General features: G+C 40.9%; 1 protein-coding gene across 18 annotated transcripts in view; it reads left to right on the top strand.

The window, feature by feature from the left end:
* The window catches only part of DST (dystonin), a 496,974-nt gene that overhangs the window by 413,761 nt on the left and 60,112 nt on the right, over positions 1 to 23,101 (top strand). For all 18 annotated transcript variants that reach the window (XM_079934485.1, XM_079934486.1, XM_079934474.1 and 15 more), the window contains 10 exons: positions 165 to 326; positions 1,831 to 2,001; positions 4,388 to 4,554; positions 6,998 to 7,157; positions 7,356 to 7,682; positions 8,426 to 8,510; positions 9,850 to 10,091; positions 10,996 to 11,202; positions 21,851 to 21,970; positions 22,137 to 22,244. In XM_079934485.1, coding sequence (XP_079790611.1) covers positions 165 to 326; positions 1,831 to 2,001; positions 4,388 to 4,554; positions 6,998 to 7,157; positions 7,356 to 7,682; positions 8,426 to 8,510; positions 9,850 to 10,091; positions 10,996 to 11,202; positions 21,851 to 21,970; positions 22,137 to 22,244 — 1,749 coding nt within the window. The remainder of the gene's footprint in view (positions 1 to 164; positions 327 to 1,830; positions 2,002 to 4,387; positions 4,555 to 6,997; positions 7,158 to 7,355; positions 7,683 to 8,425; positions 8,511 to 9,849; positions 10,092 to 10,995; positions 11,203 to 21,850; positions 21,971 to 22,136; positions 22,245 to 23,101) is intronic.

Genomic DNA, 23,101 nt, shown 5'->3' with positions numbered 1-23,101 from the left:
ATTTAGTTTACTTTCTCATTATTATTCATAAAGCAGCTGTAACACATGAATAGGCAACAAAAATCTTTATTTCTAATAATCTATACCTGATGATTGGACAGATGTTTATATTTGGTGGCTGTTAGGTACTATAATTCATATAATTATTGTTCTTTCCAATGCAGGTGTTTCAAAAAGAAGAGATTGAACCCTTGCAGGTTAAACAGCAGGATGTGAACTGGCTGGGTCAAGGCCTCATTCAGAGTGCCGCTAAGGGCACCAGCACCCAGGCCTTGGAGCGGGACCTGGACAATGCCAGTGCACGATGGAAGACCCTCAACAAGAAGGTGACGTTACCACCCCCTTTGCTGTCATTTCTGTGGCTTGTTCTTCTCCAGCATTTGCTGTGACCACCAGTCGTATTTCTAGTAGCCAAGCTTCCCTAAACCTGCCTGTTCCTTGACATCCCCATGAACTGATAGCCCACCCTAGATGCCCCCAGGGCTTGCTGGGCAGCACAGAAGCAGGAAGGACCTCCCCCACCCACTGCCCCCACGAGGATAGGGACCTGACCGCACAGCTGTGACGGCAGGCGGCCAGGATCCTGGCCCTGGGCTGGTGGGAGCACACGCACCTCCAAGGGCACAGGGGCTACTTGGCTCCATAATCAGTGTCCCATAGGGATCTGGGCTCCCTGTTGCCAAATCCTTTACTTATTTTGCAAAGAACTTGGAACTCTCACTTTTTATGTGAAACCTAATTTTCAGATGTCAGCAACTCACTCCATACTGTGTAATAGGTCACACAGTACAGCTCTGTGTCTGTTTGCCCTGGACTAAGGGTTTGCACCTCGCTATAGATCATTAAGTCCAAATACTATTTTACTGATAAGATGTAGATCCCACCTTTTTCTAAATGCCCATGATGGAAAACACTGGAAAATAATGCTCTGATATCTTAAGAAGGTGACGCTGACGCACAGTGGCAGCTCTTTATGTGACAGAAATGATCAGAAAAGGATTTCGGGATGGCAGTGCTCATCTAGTGGTGGTCGTGGTGGGGGATTGTTCTTGGAGTTTTCCTTGCGTTGAAATGTGAAGCAGTGGCTGGATCTCAGAATGACATTTATCCTTCTTTAGAGTTTGATTCATACCACAGCACTCCTCAAATACAACTGGGATGCAGTGTCAGGTGTGAATACTTTCCATGGAGCTTAAAATATCTTGCCAACTACTTTTTCAGCCCAAAAAGAAAAGACCTTTGAGGGGGCAATAGGATATCTCTATGCAGAACACAGAGACTCCATTTACTGGGCGACAAAGGCGCTGGCTTGTCAAGAAAGGACTCTATAGAGCTTGGATCTAGCAGAATTTAATTGGATACTTCATAGTTATTTTGCCTAGCAGAACGTAATTCTGATTCTCCCCACAATAATATTGTTGTTTAAATCTTAGTCTTTAAAAAAATATTCAACAGTAGGAAATAAAGAATGAATCCCAGGGATAATGATAAAAATGAATAAGGCACTGTTTCTTTCAGTAACCTTAAAATATTTGAACCATTCATTGCTAATCATAAATGTATTGGATACTTCCAGAATCTCAAAGCCTTCCCCTTTTGCACTGACTGGTTGAGATGGCAACCTTATCTCCTTGGCTTACTTGCTAACTTTGCGTTTGTCTCCTTTCCATCTGTATCCTGCCCACTAGCAATGCTTTGGGTGAATTTTAAGTGAGAAGGAAAAGAAAATTTGTGACCAGATGGGAAGATGAGCGTGGAAGTGTTGGCTGGTGGGCAAATTTCATTTTTCATGAATGCAGTAGATAACTGGGGATCCCTGGTGCTGTTCAGGTGGCCCAGCGAGCAGCCCAACTGCAGGAGGCCCTGCTGCACTGCGGGAGGTTCCAGGATGCCCTGGAGTCCCTACTCAGCTGGATGGTGGACACCGAGGAGCTTGTGGCCAATCAGAAGCCCCCATCGGCAGAATTCAAGGTGGTGAAGGCCCAGATACAAGAGCAGAAAGTAAGTTAGCGGAGCTTTCGTACTGTTTCATGTTAAATCTTAACAATGAGAGTAAAAGTTCACCTTGTGACTCTCTTTATTTGTGTTAATAGGATATCCTCGTTAACTGGTAATCAATGCTCTAGACATTGTTTTGTTAGTCATTCAACAAATATTTGTGGACCATCTGCCACAGGTCAGCCATCGTTCCAGGTGCTGGAGATATATCATTGACTACAAACCATAGACGTTCCTCATCGAGTTTAAGGTTTAGTGGTAAGGGAGGAACGGGGAGAGAGAGAGACAATAAACAAAGTAAACACGTAAATGGTGTTACATTAGCCATCGATAAATAACACTGGGATGGGAGATAAGAGTTATTAGCAAGAGACAGAGTGCGAGGGTGGGGGACAGGAAGTGCTGAGTGGAGGGGTGTGTGTGTACAATTTTAAAAAATAGTGTAGTTGAGTTCGAAGACATCACTTACCGAAAAGGTGACTTCGAACAGAAATATTGTTCTCCTGTGTATTAGGTTGATGCACATGCAATTGCCTATTTTATAGAGTCAGTATGGGCAGTTTGTTATGGTTCAGCCTGTAGTGACATGGCAGAGAGTTGATTCACATACGCTGAGAACCATACTGCTGTGTCTTTTGATTCAGCAAATATAGGACCCAGTTGGAAAGACACTTCTTAGAGGGATGGTCACTACTTGGGGCCACATGTACAATTTTTGTGGTCATTAGGAAGCATTTAGTGACCTGTCCAGTATTGATTTGTCAGCCATGACTTGAAATGACACGTGGGGGGGTGGCACCTGGCACACAGCACACTGATAAGGCTTCTCTTTAAAAAAGACAGGACCTTTAAAAGGAAGAGACTGGATTAAGAGGCTTAATTGGGTTTTGACACCCAGTACTACTCTCTCTAAAAATTCTTCGAAGACTTTAGTATCTTGGGAAATTAACTTATTAGAAATAGATTTACAGGTATGGATTAAAGAAATATAACAGGAAACACATTGCATTTGTTTGATTTTTGAAAAAATATGGTAATATATAATGATATGTAATAAAATAATATATATGTATAATTTATATAATGTAATAAATATATACTATAATCTGGTGTTAAATATAATAGTATAATTGCTACCATTCACGATTTAAACATTTATTATTTGCCCAGAGTTAATGAACTGTGCTTAGCCAACAAAACCTGTCTATTGATTTTGCTTTCTTAATTGCTAGAAGCTGTTCGTTAAAGTTTACCAAAAGTAATCCACTTAATTGTTCTCTTTACTGCCTAAACCACTTGTTGTACTTTGATTTTATGATGGCTCTGACCTGTGTCAAGAGAGGGCATCTCTTCCCCTTCTCTTTAGCCCTGTTCCCCTCCCTTCCTGCTGTGGTGGCCTTGATCCCAAAGTGACAGTGAGAAAATACCCTTCCACCTTGTTACTTCTGGGTGACTGTCTGTGCCTTTGGTCCTTAGGCATCAGTCAGGGTCAGGTTAAGGAAGCAGTGCGGTACTCAGCATTCTGTACACCTGTGCCTTCCTCACTGCTCTTCACACAGGGCCTGGGGATTGCACTTATTCCTGAAATACTTGTTTTGATTCATTGGAGGAAGGGAATCCTGATTTCTGGCTACCTATGTCAAACACTCCCTTCCAGGTTTCTCAAAATGAAGCATTAAATTGAAATTTTTTCCACGGCTCAATCCTGAAATATTAGTCTTCCTTAGCCAGCTTTGGGGATTTCTGACATGTTTCCCCCTCGGTTCATTGTGGAAATGATATTTAAAGGCTCTTTTTAGTTTTCATCCTCGTAAAGAATTTTAGGAGCTATCTTACCCCCTAAAAGCAACCAAGAGCCTCTAGTTGTAGCCTCACTAGCTTGTGAACTTGGTCTGACTTTCAACTTCCCTTATGCGTTGGATTGTTTAATATGGGGAAAGGTTTTGAAAACAGCAGTGATTTATAATGACCTTTTCTATCTCAACGGGACAGATCACTGTTGATTGTTTAGGGCATTCCCATTTCATTATAATAATTGGGATCTTGCGCTCTCAGTGCAGAGGAGTTATCCTAAGTGGCACATTCTACTCCATTACTTCATATTAACAAGTTAATAACGAATGGTTCAGTGGCCTTATCAATATTTGTTTTATTTGGTATGAAAAGCCGCCACCGCAATGTTTGACACAATAATAATGAATCATTAAACAAAATGAGTTTTTTTGAAAAAATCCTACTTCTCAGGTCCTTTTGTATGTGAATCCACACAAAGTTATTTTTGTTACATATCACAAGTACTTTGTGTATGTTTTCCATATGTTGATAAAATTATCTCTTTGTTTCCTTTCTTTTTATTTATTTTTTTTTAAATTTACTATTGTGTCTTAAGCTTCTCCAGAGATTGTTGGATGACCGCAAATCTACTGTGGAGGTGATCAAACGGGAAGGAGAAAAAATTGCCGCCACAGCAGAACCTGCAGATAAAGTGAAGATTTTGAAACAACTGAGTCTCTTGGATAGCAGATGGGCAGCCTTGCTTAATAAGGCTGAAACAAGGTAAATGCTTCCAGTCTTTGAAAAGAGCACCAATGGCGTTCATACTGATTTCTTGTATTTTGGTAATGCTTTTCTTCAAATTGTTATTTTCCTGTGTTTATCATGTATGTGAACATGGAGGGCAAGGGCTATGGCACCTCTGTCTTTATTCCCCCATGGGGATGTCCTGTAGTCTCCAAATCTATCCCAACTCTTAAGAGTATTTCCTTTGGGGGTCATTCGTTCATTCATTTATAACGTAGTTATCGCCTGCCTACTGTGCATCAGGCAGAGCTGGGCCTTCCCGCAGGGGTGCGATGGTCAGATCATCCCTGCCCTCAGACAAGGGACAGCCTAGCAGGGTTTCGTAGCCATTGAAGACTAATGACAAATGTGATGGTTCAAAGTGAAACCTGGGCACAGGGTGCTGTGGAAGCAGAGAACAGGAGGAACCTGGCCTGGGGCAGGAAAGTGATAGCTAAGCTCTGTTTTAAAGGAGGAGTGGGAGTTATCTGGGAAGTGAGGCAGGTGGAGGGCACTGTGACGTCTACCAGGGCCGGAAGCTGGAGCGTGGCTCCACCGGGCTTCATTACACTTCGTTTTTTTTCTTTTTAATTTTTTTAATTGAAGTATATAGTTGATTTACAATGTTGTATGAATTTCTGCTGTACAGCAAAGTGACTCAGTTATACATACATATACATTCTTTTTTAAAATATTCTTTTCCATTATGATTTATCATAAGATATTGAATATAGTTCTTTCTTCATTCTCTTCACTGGCACCACATTGACCGATGTCATGTTGTAGCTACACTGAAGTGTACACTGGCTGGGTTGGAAATAGATGAGCCACTGAAGAGAATGAGCATCTCCATACATTCCTACCTTCTTTGGAACTAAGATGGTGCAGAGAAGAGTTTGTCCAATCTTGAATTACGGAGTAGAAGGAGTTATCATTCTAGGACCATTGAATAAGGGGCTCCGAAGGAGGCTGGAAGTTTCATGTTATTCTTTAATGTGTGTCAGTAGATTATTCCTTCTGTGTAATGCCCCAGAATTACTGCCATGGGAGAGACTCTCAATACTTTTTTTTAATAAATGAAAGTCTAGATCTCTGCTTCACTCCCATGACTGTCCTTTTTTTTCCCTAAACCTTCCTCACAGCAGTATTAAGTGGAGGGATGGTGGTGATGCTACGATTCACACACAGACTAATAGATTCCCTTACAATTTAAATCATAGTCAATTAAACCTAGTTACAAAATAGTTCTTTCTAGTGATTCTAGGTGATTGGATATTAGAATTTTTAAGAAAGAGTCATAAATAGTGATCATCCAGAAGTCAAAAATAATGTAGTAATTTTATTCATTTTTTTAAAAAGATCAAATGTATTTCAACTGAAGGTTTTAAAAATATATGCATGTGTAATTTGTGATATGAAGGTATAGAAATTATGTTCGGTAGCATGTGCCAGTTGTCCATAATTCCCTTTGTCCCCATAGAAAGCTCATTTCTCAAATCATGTAATTCTCTAAGAATTAAACATGATAACAGGTGAAGACAGCTGCTCTTGGTCCCAGCAAAAATAATTCACAGGATTGGATACAGCATCAGGTCCTCTGTATACAGACCAGCACAATCACTTGCCGTAGATAAAAACCAAGGACCGTGCAAGTAGGTTTTAACTTACGTGGGACCTTTTTAAGGGAGGAAACAATGGGTTTTCTAAAAGCATTCAAACTCTGTTACAAGTTAAAGTCTGAGGAATATTTCTCCTCTTTCATGATATTTTAGTCCATAAAATATTAACTGTTGCCTTGGGGAAATATACCTGACAGTGTACTTTTTAAAGGAGGACTCACTAGTAATTCCAGCACAGGGGATGCTATAGTTATTCTTCAAAATTTGAATCTAATTTTGACCATTTGATTAAAGCAATTTCAGTAACTGATGCTCCGATTGAAGTTAACTATTATATAAAGCACAGAATATATGTTCAGTAAGTATTACCTATTACTATCATTATTATGGCTACTATTGTTATTATAACATTACTATGATTATACCTATTATTATTGTAAGTATTACAACCAGGTTACTTAAGACTTTCACAAGATTTAGGCCCTTGAGGTTGATGTGTTGTTCAGCTTTACTTTTATTTAATAGGAGAACTATTTTTTAAAGTTTTTCATAGATTTTTTTTTTTTTTTGGCCATGTCACGTGGCTTGTGGGATCTTAGTTCCCCGACCAGGGATTGAACCCCGGCCCCCCGCAGTGGAAGCATGGAGAATAGGAGAAATATTTTAAAGTGTCCTCTCCATGTGAGAGATTTTAATTTTAATGTTAGATGTTTTCTACAAAAACTGTTTGGAGTGGAACACGGGAGCATGAATGAAGATTTCTGTTGACAGTTTCCCACGTTTCTCATCCCTGAATGACCTTCCTCTTGGCACGTTTTCAGGAATCGTCAGTTGGAAGGTATCTCAGTGGTAGCACAGCAGTTTCACGAAACCTTAGAACCACTGAATGAGTGGCTGACAACCACAGAAAAGAGGCTGGCGAATAGCGAACCCATTGGAACCCAAGCATCCAAGCTGGAGGAACAAATTGCCCAGCACAAAGTAAGGTTCCCATCACACGTTAGTGAGATCCAGTTTTCCGTGCCCTTTGTGGTTTTATGACATGCATTTGAGTTTTGTACTGTTGTGTGATGCATCAGTGCAACCTTAGACCCATTTCATGTGTCAGCTTTTTGTTCAATTTATGTTGTCATTTTTATTTGTCCATTCTTTTTGTTTCCTTTTTTAAACTTTATTTAGGCCTTAGAAGATGACATCAACCATCATAATAAACATTTACACCAGGCCATTAGCATTGGCCAGTCCTTAAAGGTTTTGAGCTCCAGGGAGGATAAAGATATGGTGCAGAGTAAATTAGACTCCTCTCAAGTGTGGTACATTGAGATTCAAGAGAAAAGCCACGGCAGGTCTGAGCTTCTCCAGCAGGCTCTGTGTAATGCTAAGATTTTTGGGGAAGATGAAGTGGAGCTGATGAACTGGCTGAGTGAAGTGCATGACAAGCTGAGGAGGCTCTCGGTCCAGGATTCCAGCCCTGAGGGGCTGTGGACACAGCAGGCTGAGCTGCGGGTATTTTGATTTATTTTACTTTATTTTTTCATTTCAGTTGTCCTCATTTTCTCAGTCTTCGTTATTTCTGTATTATTTTATGTTCACTATGATTTAGGTGAGTTGCTGTACTCAAATAAGACATTACCTATGTATACAGTGACTTTTTTTAAATTGAAGTATAGTTGATTTACAGTGTTGTGTTAGTTTCAGGTGTACAGCATAGGGATTCAGTGTGTGTATATATATATGTACACACACACACACACACACCACATATATATATATGTGTGTGTATATATGTGTGTATATATATATACTTTTTCAGATTCTTTTCCCATATAGGTTATTACGAAGTATTGAGCAGAGTTCCCTGTGCTGTACTGTAGGTCCTTGTCGTTTATCTATTTTATATATAGTAAGTAGTGTTGTATTCAGTTACTTTTAATGAAGTCACATGTAAGAAGAGATGTAATTTATCCAATAGCTGGATTGTTGACTTTTATTTTGTTATTTCATCTTTGTATACAAAGGCCCATAATTAACCAGTACTCCAGTGTCTCCACATCGCCCATTTTTTGAAGAGGGGAGTGAATTATGATAGGTGAACTGAGACATGGGCACAGTGGTGGTAAAAAGTTGGGTAAACATGAGAACAGTGAGGAATATTTGAAAAGGTGTTTCCTCAAATAAGATTAACTGATAATGCCAATGCTTATTTAAATTTCTTTTCCCCCCGCATGAAAATGATACCTGTGTTTTAGGTTCTGCAAGAGGACATCCTACTCAGAAAACAAAATGTAGATCAGGCCTTACTAAATGGTTTAGAACTACTTAAACGAACAACAGGTGAGATACCTTTCAAATCAAATCCTCATGACGTGAGTATTTTGTGTTGCTTTCAAAATATTTTAGAGATGGGGGAAAAACACAAAGCACACTCAAATTTTGGGGCCACTCCAAGATTTCATCCTGGAGAATGCTTTGAAGGCCGACCGAGGGGGTTTTAGACTATGATTTCATTGTTTTTCTCATGATCTCACTGAGTTTTTAATGGAAGTTTTGTGTATTACTCATAACACCAAGCATTGGTCAGAGAATCCCATGGCAGAGTGACATTAGTTTTCCACTTGTGGAAGGCAGTTGTTCTAGATGAGCACATAGGTTGTAGACAGCTTTTTAAATTTTTAAGATAGATGGCATTCAGTGACACATACTGTGACTATACCCAGGTTTCATTTCTCTGTGCTTGAACTCACCAAGAAAACAGATATTACCTTGTTTTAGTAATTCCTTTGGCTGTAGGAATGTCCCATTGTATTTATATCCAATTCAGCACATGTGTGTGGTGGGGGACAGGTACCATTCATTATGAATGGGAAGAATTTGATATAGTATCGAGAGCCTTGCACTTGGACTCTGAAGCCCAGGACACAATTTCTCTGTGTGTCTGAAAATTAAATAGAGGCAGGTGAGGATCTATTGGAATAGTGCAGGTGAGTTTATTATTATTTTTTTTTTTTTTTTTTTCTGCGGTACGTGGGCCTCTCACTGTTGTGGCCTTTCCCGTTGCGGAGCACAGGCTCCAGATGCGCAGGCTCAGCGGCCATGGCTCACGAGCCCGGCCGCTCCGCGGCATGTGGGATCTTCCCGGACCGGGGCACGAACCCGTGTCCCCTGCATCGGCAGGCGGACTCTCAACCACTGCGCCACCAGGGAAGCCCTGAGTTTATTATTTTTAACACACACACACACATGCATAGATTATACATATATAAATGTATGTATTTGGCAGTCACTATTCTAAACATTTTGCAAATATAAACTCATTGAATTTTTATCACAACTTTATGAAGTAGGTTCTATTCGTAATGATAAGTAACCAGGGGCACAGAGAGAGGTGAGGTATCTTGTGCAAGGTAGTAAGCCACAAACTCAGTATGCAAACCTAGGCAGTTTTTAACCCCGATGCTTGAAAATGGAAAGACCATGCAAATAGTTGCAAAGGTGGTGCATTCCACATAGCCCTTTACAGTTTTTATATTTGCATTTTCAGAACTGTTTACACTCTCCAGATATCCTCAGAAAAATTCAAACCTAGGAAAGGGCTTTTCTTGGGTCAGAACTTCTTTAGCTGAAGAACTCTTCTTCCCCTTTCACGAGATATGACATGCCTTTGAAATTCTAGGTGATGAAGTTTTAATAATTCAAGATAAATTGGAAGCCATTAAAGCGAGGTACCAAGACATCACTAAACTGAGCGCGGACGTCGCCAAGACCCTGGACCAGGCACTGCAGCTCGCGAGGCGACTGCACTCCACGCACGAGGAGCTGTGCGCCTGGCTGGACAAGGTGGAGGTCGAGTTGCTTGCATACGAAACGCAGGTTCTGAAGGGAGAAGCCTCCAGCCAAGCACACGCGAGGCAAAAAGTACGCTCCGATTTATACACTCTTTGGATCTGCTTGTTATCTCTCAGGGAGCCTTATTCACACAGGGGCAAAGTGATATTTATCACGTGTCATTACTAATATACTTACGGATGCCTTGGTGGACGTGGACCCAACAGAAATTGGCAGCAGATCAGCTATTTAAACTTTTAGGAGCCCAGACGTGAAAACAGCATATTGTCATTTGTTTCTCAAATCTTACAGAAACAGAATGATGAAAACAGAAAAAAAAAAGAAAATGATCACTGTTTCAGAGATACACATAATTTGGTTAGAATAGTGATACCTTTATAAGATAGATGCCAAGCATGAGGTGGCTTTTCTAATTATATTGCAAGAGTGGTATTCTCTCATGCTGATCATCCTTCTTAGAGTTGTCCGCCTCGGTTTTTATTATCCTGAAGTACGATCACACATGGGTGAAGGCAGTCCGGGAGGTCAGGTCCACTGAGCCTATAATGATTCAACTGGGATGATTTAAAGCCAGTGTGTCCTTGTTTTGAGGGTCACTTGATTCTGGTTTGGACTTTCCTCTTTAGTTTTCTGGTACCTGATTACTTCAAGGTTACCAGCAAGCTGGATTAACTTGCTGGGTTAACTTGCCAGGTTCGGGTTCCCAAGTTTTAAACATTTATATTACATTTCAAAGCTAAAGTCTTGCCATGTTGACCAAGGAAGTGTTCTTTGGAACTTCTCAGGGAACACTTTCCTTTCTGCAAAATAGCTTTAAGTAACCAAGGGGTATAGAACTGGGGTAACTGGCACTAAGGTGATCCATGCATCACGTTGGCCTGTGAAGGACTTTAGCCCCAAGGACAGTTAGAGGAGAAGCCCGTTCAGACTTGGCGTTTCCCACAAGTTTTTGTTTTCTTCCTTCTGTTTCCAGGAGCTAAAGAAGGAAGCTAAGAGCAGCAAAGCCCTGCTGGACTCCCTTAACGAAGTGAGCTCTGCTCTCCTGGAGCTGGTGCCCTGGAGGGCGAGGGAAGGGCTGGAAAAAATGGTGGCCGAGGACAATGACCGCTACCGCTTGGTGAGCGACACCGTCACACAGAAGGTGGAGGAGATTGACGCGGCCATCCTGAGGTCCCAGCAGGTAGGCGAACACTTGGGCGTCCGGGCAGTTCGTTTCCTCCACTTGCTCCCAGGGCCTCCACCTGATCAGAGATGATGGTGGGTGGTATTTCCATTCATTGGTTATGCTTCCACAACGGAAGGGGTTTGAAAAGCATTTAGCTGGGGTACTTGGACATCTGAGTGCCGGGCAAGGCTCATCTCTACATTGTTGGCAGCCATCTACCTCCTGGTCTCCCAGGCTCAGCAAGTCAGCCACCGGCAGGACTAGCACCGTTCTCCTGCCGTCCAGACAAAATGCCTTTTGTGTACATGTGTGCATGCTGCTCATGTTAATTTTATGCCCTGGCTGCGTCTAATCTGTGTGTGAGTAAATATTTTGAGTTATCGTGTAAGTCACTATTAACTGTTCCTTGATGTACATGGCAAAGAAAGGCTGAATTCTTTCTAAAAAGGAAACAGTTGTGTTGGTGATGTATTTTTTTTCTGAAGATGACTGAAAGGGGAAAAAATGATCGTTGCTGACCTGTCTGCAACTTGTATGGTTGCTGGTTCCAGAGAGTTTTATAGACCCCACCCCTTAGCCACAGCTCTCTCAGAAGACTGTGGGCAAAAAAGGGGGGGGGGGGTCCTGGATCTAGAAGCTTGTAATACATGTTTTGATTAACTTTTATGGAAATCTCTGAATATTTATATTAAGTCATCAGCCTCTTGTTGCAGACTTGCTCTGACAGAGTTAGTAGGGTTTTGCTGTGTACTGTGGAACAGGGCTTGGGAAGGTGGATGACTCAGCCTTTGCACATCCCAGCCAAAAGCAAGAAACACAAATCAAGCAGCTCGTGTAGAGCATCCAAAATTCATTCTCTAAGGTTGCCGTAAAAGTGTAATTTGTCTAGTTCTAAAACATGGCGCCTCACTCCTCATTTCAGTGCCGTGCTCTGGAATCACAAAAGCCGATGGAATACAACGATAGCAAAAGGCCTGCCTCAGACATTTTTGTGAGGGAGGCCTTCATGCCTGAGGAATGCGTTTGCATGGCTCTGTTTTCAAAGTTTGGAGGAATTTGTATGCCTCATTATCATAGGATAATAAGCGTGTTTATTTGTGAAGTTTATTCAACTATTTGAAAAGAGTTGGATTGTTTTTCACCAAGATTTCTTTCGACCTTTCATAGTTGGCACTGAAGACTTCTCTAAATAGCACGACAAATATTCTGTCCTCTTGGGAGTAGAATTTTCTTGAGAAGCTGACTGTGGTTGGCTAGTTTGGGGAAGGAAGACAGTAATAAGGGTGTAACCAAACCGAGGTTCGGCTGCTTACTGCTCATAAGCCAATAACTCGAGAGGCAAGTGTCAGTAGAAAGGAAAGTGCTTTAATCAGAAAAGCCAGCAGTCTGGGGAGAAGGTGGACTTGTGTCCAGAGACCAATTCTGAAGATTCTGCTCAGCCATGACAGTTTGTAAAGGGAAAAGAATCTCAGTGAATCATCGAGGCAGGAGGTTGGGTTCTGCATCCTTGTCCATGGAGGGCAGACTGGCTGACTCTCTCTTCCCATGTTATCTTGCCCCCATGATCTCCTGCAGGATTGCTAAGGGGACTGTTGGGGGTAGAGAGCTAGTCATTTTTAATTGCTTAATTCTTCATTCTTACTTCTTAAAACGTAGGAAAAGAATCCACAGGTTAGACAAGGCATGGTGCGCTTTCAGGAGAACGTAAGTCAGGAGTTAGTTTCAGTTGCTTAGTGATCGCATTCCTATAATTAGGTTCTTCTAAGGTTAGAAGGGAACAGAAGTGGGCAAACAGGAAAGGGGCAAAGGAGCTGCTTTCAAGGGCAGGTGACAGGCTGAGCGCCTACCGGTTTGTAAGCTCTGCCAGGTGCCAAGGTCATTAACTGTAGCCCAGTTCTATTCAGAGTTTTGCAAATGTTTTCCACAGGTTGGTCTGTGTTTTCTCAAATCTAAAACATATACCCTGTGGGAAAATAACAATTATTGGGGTTTTTTTCCGGATAAAATCATTCCTTACTGAAAGTTTCAAGACCTTGTGAAAGAATACAGAAAAACTCGTGGAAGCAAGAACATGCAAACACTGTGGTCTGTATCCTTCAAGCCTTCCTTGTGAGAGAGGGGGAGATTGTTTAGTAAAAGTATCTCACTACCAGTAGGTCATAACTAATATTAGTGCTATTGATATATTAATATCTTCTGGTTGTTTATATGTATTTATTCTGTACTTGTATGTGCATTCCTTTGAAATGCCTGCAAGTCAGCCCAATGGAATACCTCCAGTAACAAAGAAAACCAATAAAATTCGCTTAAGCCAATTTTAAAAAAAAAAGGAAAGAAGAGAATACCTTTCCATTAAGGCTGAGATGTACCGTTTAGAGCTGGGAGGAGCATATGCAGTGTGTGGGGAGGTGACCTGCCTGGGGTCCCACAGCTAGTGTGTGGTGGAGTTGTAACCAGGACTTAATCCTGGTAGATTAAGGTAGATCTCATTCTACCTCCCTAAAGGGACTCTTTATAAATCAGGCAGAGAGGAAAAATCCTAAGGAAGGAGGTGATCCATTTTTTTCTAACCTCCTTCAGTAATCCGAAGGAAGGCGCCATTATTGCAGCAAAATAGAAGTATGAGGATATTTCCAACCGTAAGGCCTGTGAGACTTGGGCAAGTAAACTGAAAGGATCAGGAAATCTCTCTCTCTCTCTCTCTCTCTCTCTCTCTCTCTCTCTCTCTCTCTCTCTCTCTCTCTCTCTCTCTCGCCAAATTTAAGAACACACTGGTACCTGTCTTTCTGGTTTGGCAGAGATTTAGTTTTGCACTCAAAAGAATAGTTTCTAAACTCATAATTAACAAGTTTAGAAAGGACCTAATATATCACTGAAAATTGTTTTATAACCTTGCCCATTTATAGATGTTTGGAATTAGGACCAGAGTACAGTTTGATACTAAAATACTTGTTTTCTCTTTATCCAGTGATAATGTATCCATGAAATACAAAAGGAATGGTGCAAAAAAAATCTTTAGACTTGGATATGAACTGCATATTTTGTATGATTTGTTTTACGTTTCTAAACAAATCATCTACCATTCTGTTTCTTCTCCACCTGAACCGTGGACATGATCTGACAGCAGTCCATCTTTTTCTGCATACCTTAGGCACATCTTGTTTTATTAAGAGCTACTCCTTCCAGATCCCTCCCCTGACATACCCAACCACGAGTGATGGAGTGAGGATATGGGCCTTGCAAATGACTTGGTAGTTTTTAAATTTATAGATTTGATGCTTTGTCCCCGAATAACCGGACTAAATTCAACTAGATTGAAAATAACTGAATGTCCTGTTTTCCAAGCAGCTTTCTCTTCAGATGTTTCCATCTTTTGACATTAAGATTGTTTATGTACAGGCCTGCCTCCTTTATACTGGTATAACCTGCATTTTGGAATTCAGCAACCATGTAGGGACATTGTGAACAGTCAGGCCACCATCACAGAGGGTGTTGATTGACATGGAAGATGTCAGGCAAACGTGGAAAAGGGCTGAAGTCTGAAGAGAGGAGGGAAGGGGGCGTCCAGATACCTCCTCATTAGTGTGCGCTTCATATCCGTCCGGTATACATTTAGTTCTCAAAAAATTTCTGATGTGACGTGGTTAGATTTTTCATGTTAATTCTGTATCACATAGCAGTTTTGAAAAGATGTGTCACTGAATTTTGAGATCATAGGGCCAAGAGCCTTAGGTAAAGTAGAGTGATGTTTATTATTATTTTGGAAATAATGGAACAGCCTCAATTATTGGCAGATGCCTGAGGACGGTGTACATTCATTGTGACCAGTTAATAAGCTCCTGAGTCTGACTCTGCAGATTTGCAGGCATCAATATTCTGAAGAGGATTTTTTTTTAATTGGGCCCATTCATAAGTTTTAAGAAAAATCTGAGTGGAATAAGGCAGCTTAGTAAATAGTGATTGTGAGCTTTAGAAAAAAGCAAAACAGCTGCCTCCTTCTCACAATGCCTGCCATTATCTGAGTTAGAAACTGTGGGTATTTTTGCATGTTAAACCTACACAAAGTAACCTAGCTTTGCTGCTTTCTTTCTCTAATTGCTCACTGCACCAAATGACCCATGTGGAAATGGGGAAAGGAGCTTTTGCTTGAAAGACGTACAGACTTACAGCCTGAATTCAGATCACTGTGATTGTTTAAACCCCAGAGCATTTTGTTGTCCTTTGCCTCTTATAAATGTGCAATTATCAGAAGGTGCTAAAGTGTGTATTTCACTGGGTCTGGGCATCCCAGGCACTCTCTGGGAGTTCTAATTGCCTTCCTTATTTTATTGGGCCTTCATAACCCCCCAATATAAAGGCACATGGGTGCAATTAAAATAAACAGTTCATTGGGTCATTAGGGATCAGCCTGGGAGAAAAATAACACCAATTAATTTCTTTTAAAGAACTAGAAGGAAACCTCCCCCACGGAAGTGAGATTTGTTTACGGTGGGAAAATATGGGCTGGGTTATGAATAATGTGAAGAAAAATGGAAGGAAATGCTAATCAAAAGAAAGCAAGCGCTAAGACCCTCGCCAGGGGAAGGGAATAATAGGATGTCCTGGAGGTTAAAGTTTGCTTATCACTCTGTCTTTCTTAAACCTCTGCTTCCACGCAAGAGAAACTTTCTAGATAAGTACAAAAGCAGTTTGTCAGACATGGGAGAAACGTTTAAATAGTAACTGAAAACCCACCACTTATTGACTGTTGTGGTATTTGAGCCGATATTGGTGAAATCCCATGAATATTTTGAGTGACTGAGCCCAAATTGTGTACAAGCACGAGGGATGTAACAGGGCAACCGCAAGTATAGGCTCTGGGGTCAGACCACCATGGTTTGAATCTCAGACCCGACATTTACAAGCTGGGTAACCTCTGGTGAGTCAGTTAACCTCTCTCTGCCTTGGCTTCCTCGGCTGTAAATGGGATTAGTGGTAATACCCACATTATGCCCTTTTATCCTGACAGCAACTGTATATTCTTGCATGTTTAAGCACTTAGAACAGTGTGTTCAGTAGAATGTTGGCAGTTACTGTTTTACAGTGTGTTTTTCAGGAATATTTAGAGATTAGCCAATTAAAATGTTTTTCACCAACTTGTAGGAAGTTTCTGAAATACTAGTTCAACTATACTAGGAATTACAGTAGCTGGGGTTGATGATTGGACTCCAGGGATGATGCGTATTAGAATATTTCCCAGGATGCAGTTAAGGATGCTAACACTCTCTACAATTCATTTGAAGTTATTTTTTTACTACTTGTATGAGTAGTAAACAAATTTATTAAAATTTGGTATAGGGCGCTTGCTGTCCATGTTACTCACATGTGAAATAAGCCATTTCATGGTCTGTTAGAAATACTCACATTAAGTAGTTGTTTGAAAGAGTCACAGACCTAAATAAAAACGCCTTGCTTGACTGTAAATTGCTTCATGTAGACCCTGGGACTACTCCTTTCATTGTTGGACATTAAATATTTTCTAATTTAATAAAAAAACCTTTCAAAGGACAGAGGGAAATTTCTGCTTAAAGTCTTGCTTTCTTTTAGCAGAGCAAATATTTGCCTTGGTTCAAGAAACAGTGTTTGAGTTTCAGCTTTGAGTTTTGGCAACTTGGATGGTGTCATCATACTGGTTTTCATTGGATGCTTTTTTTTTTCTTCCAAAAAGTATCATCATACTGGTTTTCATTGGATGCTTTTTGTTTTTTTTCTTCCAGAAAGGGAGACTTATTATTAAACTAATATTAACACCAGCAATCTGCCTTTCTTTATGAGGACTGTCGTATAAATCCTAAAAATAGCCTGAACACAAACAAGAGGGGTGGGGGCATCACTTTATTTTTTTCAGGGACCAGTAGAAGAAAAACAATTCCTGTTAAATTTTATTCTTGATATCTTGCAACATTTGCACTCTGGTAGAAAGGGCTGTACTATTTTTTCTCAGTTTTGTGCTGAGCGCATCACATAGTAGAGCTTTACCCTGGAGTTCCACCATGTGCGGCTTGAAAGCGAATGATCAGACTCTTCCACTTGTTTGTTGTGACGATTTCTTTTTCCACATCTGAAGCTGCTGAATTAGTTGATGAAATTTTTTTTCTTTTCACATTGATCAGCAATTGCTAATGAGTAGTTCCATTTGAAACTAAGTCATGTAACAATTATTGAACCAGATGAAGATAGAGTTTTTCAAATGGCTTATCAAGATTCCTTCTGGAGTCCACATTGTTCTGACTTGTCCCCGTAGCAGCAAAAGTAATGAATTAGTGGGCAGAATATTTATTAACACCACTACGTGCAAATCACGAGGCGGCTTCAGAAAACAATGCATGCCGTTATGGGAAACATAGGAAAGAGAAGGACTTCTGCTTGAATATATAAACGTGTGGAGTCATTTTAGAAGTACTGCCCCTATGGGGGAGCTCGCCCACTCTGACGACTGAAGCTCTGCATTTCTGTCTGGAGCAACTTTGCCTGTCAGCGATCTTCTCAGATGTGTGACACTTGGAGGAGGACCCATGGGATATGTGTCCAGTCCTCACACATGACAGTGTGACGGCTGTCCCGACACCAGGGGAGTCTCAGAGCAGCCTGACTTTGCATGATTTTGGGTTAGATGTTGGTTTATATTCAGATTTTGTTTGGTAGCACTTCTAGAGATTAAGTAAAGGTCTGTTACACCGTATCTTCCTTTTCACATCTTTATGCCATTGGTTTTTAAAGGTAAATGTAAAAGTATTATTTAACCCCTGTTATACTTCTGCTTTGGCCCATATTTAGATGATTATCTAATTTTTTCCTATCTAAACTTGTTGACTAAAAGAACTTGACCTGCAAATAGCTTTAGTATTCATTTACTCATTCATTACTTAGTAAAGGTGAAAGCAAGTGGGTTCATGATAGGTAGAAAAAAACGTAAACAAATAATAATTCAGTAATATTAAGAATTTTTCACTTATATAATTGGTAATTTTTTACCTGTGAGATTGGAACCATCACAGTGACTTAATCAGTGCTGTCTTTTGTGCTAGGCTGCCCTGGCAGGTTATGCCCTTATAATTAAGAAAAGTTCACTGATAAGCTTGACAAAGATAATTAAAGAATAAATTATGTACCCCATTTTGATGAGGGGATAGCCAAACTCTGCTCGTGGGAATATGAATCAGTACATCCAGGGCAACTTGGTAGCATAGATCTAAAAGAGAAAATGCAAACAGGACTTACAGATGAGAGGTTACCCACGCAGAGTTATTTTTTTTTCAATTAACTTCTTTTAAGATAACTGTAGATTCACATGCAGTTGTAAAACAGAATACAGAGGTCCCGTTGTATCATTCACCCAGTTTCCCCAGTGGTAGCATCTCGCAAAATTATGGTACAACGTCATGAGCAGGGAATTGACACGGCTGCCATCAAGACAGGGAATGTTTCCGTCACAGGGACCCCCTCATGCTGCCCTTTTATAGCCACACCCGTCCCCTCTCCCACCTCTGCCTCTTCCTCAATCCTGGTCACGAATCTGGTCTCCATTTCTCTAACTTTATTATTTCAAGAATGTTTGAGTACTTTCCAGCCACAGCCAATTTTTCCTCTCCTTCTGGGACTCAGTGACTTGAACTTTCTTTTATTATAGTTCCTCAGGCCCTGGGCTCTGTTCATTTTCTTCAGTCTATTTTCTATTATTCAGGCTGGGTGATTTCTGTGATTCTGTTTTCTGCTTCACTCATTCTTTCCTCTGTCCTCTTCCTTGGTCTCATCCACTGAGTTTTTATTTCAGTTATTACATTTTTAAGTTCTAAAAATTTCCATTTGGTTCTTCTCCATATATTCTGTGTCTTTGCTGAGACTTGCTATTTTGTTGCTGAGGCCTTCTAATTTTTCCGTCATTTCCACTGCGTTTGAAATTGCTCATGGAACATTTTTATCATGGCTGCTCTAAAATCTGCCAGATAATTCTCACATCATCTTCTAGGTATTAGCCTCTGCTGATAATCCTCTTTAATTCGGTTTGAGTTCTGGGTTCTCGGTGTTGTGTGTCTTGGGTCTTCATTAAGCCTTCTGTTTTAGCCGGCTTTCCTGACACCGCTCTGGCAGAGGCAGCAGGGATGCTGCCAGGGTGGGGGGAGATCCCAGGTCCCCCAGGCAGCCTCGTGGGACACCTAAGGGTAGGGGGGGGCGGGCGCCGCTCACTGCTGGGTGGGAGTGGGAGTTCCAGCTCCCTGACACCATGGTGAAAATTCTGACTGTCCACAGGCTTTCCCTGATGCCACCCTGAGGAGAGGGGGAGGTCCAGGCTCCCCATGTGGTCTCCACTGACCTGGGAGCAGGGGTCTGTGGTCGCCTGTGGGAGTGAAAGTTCCAGCTCCCGACTTCGCTGACATCACCCTGGCAGGGGTGTCGGGCCCAGGCTCAGGAGGGTGGAAATCTGGGCTCCCCATTCAGCCTTGCTTGGCAGCAGTGGGGGGAGGCCAAGGCTTTTTTCTGTGGTGTTTGGTTGGAGTAGAATGGTTATTGTCTATACGTTTTCTGTGTTGCAAGGCCGCCCCTTTCCTGCTCCTTTGACTGGAGACAGGTTTTCCTGGGGCTTTTTCTGCACCTCTGGGTGCTCCTGGGTGGCAGTTTCTCCAGCATCCAGTCCAGGGTATGGGAAGCCAAAGAAAACCCAGGGAACTCACCCCCGTGCTTCTCCTCGGGTCCAAGACTCATAGCAGCTCTGCTTTCTTCTCTCTCCTCCCAGAGCCTCCTTGTATGCGTTGTGTATAATGCCCAGGGCTCTGAGATGTACTTGTGAGATAGGGTAAAAGTAGGTCTACCCCATCCTCCTGTGAGTCTGCGGAGTGTTGCCTAGTGTCTTAAAAGTATGAACTGTTTTCCAGTTTAGTTCCTTACCCCCACCCTTGTCTCTCCTCCCTTAGTTATCCCCTGACCCCAATCTGGATTTCCAGGTGCTCCTGAAACATTAGAGGTTCTGGCAGTACTGGACTTGAAAATCACAACGTCCACTCCGCTTCACTTTTCCCACTGAGGCTTTGTTAGTTACCATTTATGGTTGGTGCTGTGGTGTCACTTGCCCTCTGTACTCATTTATGGTAACTGGAAGGCATGGGGTTTATCTGATGCAAGGTATTGAAAATGTTCATGCTCTTTGACTTAGAAGTCAACTTCTAGGAATCTACCCTAAGGAACTAATTAGAGATGCCAACAGAGATTTATATACAAGGATATTCGTTACAGGCTTGTTTATATAATAGTGAAAAAATGCAGGGAACCTAAGTGAAAATATCCAGGTATGCTAGAATACAATGATGGAATTTTAAAAATCACATTTAATGACATGGGAAATGTTCATGATAAATGAAAAAGCAGGATATGAAACTGTTTATACAGTATTATCCCAGAGCTTTCTAAATCTCAACTTCTGGAAGAAAATTCACTAAAATACCAACGGTATTAACTCCAGCTTTTAATTTTCTTCTGTATATTTTTCCATACTTCACAAATTTCTACCATGAATTATTGTTATGCTCAAGAAAAGAAAATCTCTTGAAATATTTAAGAATGCTCTTGAAAATGTTTTCTGCTGTTATTAAATAAGATGTAAAAGAATGATACATGAGACATTTGGGGGTATACTCTGCATACATAGAAAGGTATTTCCCATATACACACAGAGTAAATAAATGGGAATATGTCATTCTTTTTGCTAGGGATTTTGTACTTTGATAACAGCATGCTACCTACATATCATATTAACGTGATAAAGTGAAGGATGAAGTGATTTAAAGATGGTGTCCAGGGCTTCCCTGGTGGCACAGTGGTTGAGAGTCCACCTGTCGATGCAGGGGACACAGGTTCGTGCCCCGGTCCGGGAAGATCCCACATGCCGCGGAGCGGCTGGGCCCGTGAGCCATGGCCGCTGAGCCTGTGCGTCCGGAGCCTGTGCTCCGCAACGGAAGAGGCCACAACAGTGAGAGGCCCGTGTACTGCAAAAAAAAAAAAAAAAAAGATGGTGTCCAGCTACTGACTTTTATAGCTTTTCAATTTGTATAGTATTTTTTTTCCAGATTTCTTTCCATGTCAGAAAGATGCAGAGTTCCTCATTTTCTTCAGTTGTTGCAGTACAGGATCATGAGCACACTATGATTTTTTTTGTTAATTAATTTTTATTGGAGTATAGTTGCTTTATGATGCTACGTTAGCTTCTACTGCACAGCAAAATGAATCAGCCATACATATACATATATCCCCTCCCTTTTGGATTTCCCTCCCATTTAGGACACCACAGTGCATTAAGTAGAGTTCCCTGTGCTGCACAATTTGTACAGTATTGTTAAAGAGAAAATCCTTACCACCACCAGAGAGAAGGCAGCAGTATTAGCTGTCCTCACATCATTAATGTCATGTTATGGATCCATCACGTTTTAAGAGGTTGTGTTTACTTTCTCTGTGGAAAGTTCTCCTTTCTTTATAACATCAGTCACTATCATGGATTATTTCAGGTTGCCATGAAGAGACAAGCTCACATTTTCCATTTGTGTGATAAGGGTATTTGAAAGAAATGTAGATAGGTATTTCTCTGGCACCAGTTACATGAACTTGCTGACCTGATTATTTATCTTTTGTTTAGTTTGACCAAGCGGCTGATGCAGAGTTAGCCTGGATTAGTGAAACAGACAAAAAATTGACATCTCTGGGTGACATCAGGCTTGAGCAAGACCAGACCTCCGCTCAGCTGCAGGTTCAAAAGGTGAAGGCACACATTTCCAGTTGCATCTACATGGTTTGTCAGTGTGCTCCAAGGAAATGCACTTGCATGATTGAATGTAACTTGGTCATTTTAACTGCTTTGCCTAATTGTTTTTGTTTTAGTCATACACTCTTTAAAAAAAAAATCTTTGTTTTGGTAAATACAGACATTCACCATGGAGATTTTGCGCCACAAGGATATTATTGATGAGCTTGTTAAATCTGGACATAAAATCATGAGCACATGCAGCGAAGAGGAAAAGCAGCCGATGAAGGTATGATCTCGTCCACGTGACTGATGTGAGACTTGTGAGCAAACAGCATGTGTGGGGCTTTCACTCTGAGAAAAGCGCTTTTCCTTTATCCACAGCTGCTGTTTAAACAGCTAAGTCATTAGTTTCAAATAAGGCGTTTTTCAAGCTTATAGAATAAGAGTGAAAGGAATACTCCTTAAGGGAATCACCCTGGGGATAATCTTTTTTAATAGACAGAAAAGCTGTTAAGGTTTGAGTCCTTGAGTAACTGGGATACATTAAGCATCCAATTAATGTTCTCTGTATTATCACTGTTATTATCAGTATAAATTGTTATTCTGTATGTCAGCTGTTGTTTATTGGCTTCAGGAACATTGGGGCCGCTGGAGCTGAAACAAAACTCAAAGTATGTGGTTCTCCCTAACTGAAATTCATTCTGTATAAAGTTACAGTAATCTGTATAGGAAAAAAAGGAGCGGAATCATTAAGGAAGTATTCAGTTTATGTAGTTTTAACGATCGTTTACATTGATGGAAAACCAGCCATAAATAAAAATGTTTAGTTCAATTCATAGTCAGACATCTGAGAAGCCTAAAGAAATTAATATATATTAATGCTTCTGGTAGGAAAATATCCCATGGCAAAAACAATATATACAAATGTATATGCGTAAGATCACATTTAAAAGACGGTGCATTGTTTTCAAGGTATACCATAGGCAAATAGTAGACTGTGCACTGTATATTAATACTTAATCTTTTATTTAAATACTCTACAGTGGCACTTCACTTGTTTATAATTTAATCTTTCCTTTATTATTTTTGTGAAGGTTCTGGTGTGAAAAATACAGATGATCATGAGAGAATTTTTGTGTTATT

The sequence above is a fragment of the Stenella coeruleoalba genome (genome assembly GCF_951394435.1).
Source record: "Stenella coeruleoalba genome assembly, chromosome: 10".
In the NCBI taxonomy this organism is placed as follows: domain Eukaryota; kingdom Metazoa; phylum Chordata; class Mammalia; order Artiodactyla; family Delphinidae; genus Stenella; species Stenella coeruleoalba.
This window is presented reverse-complemented; position numbering and strand designations above follow the sequence as displayed.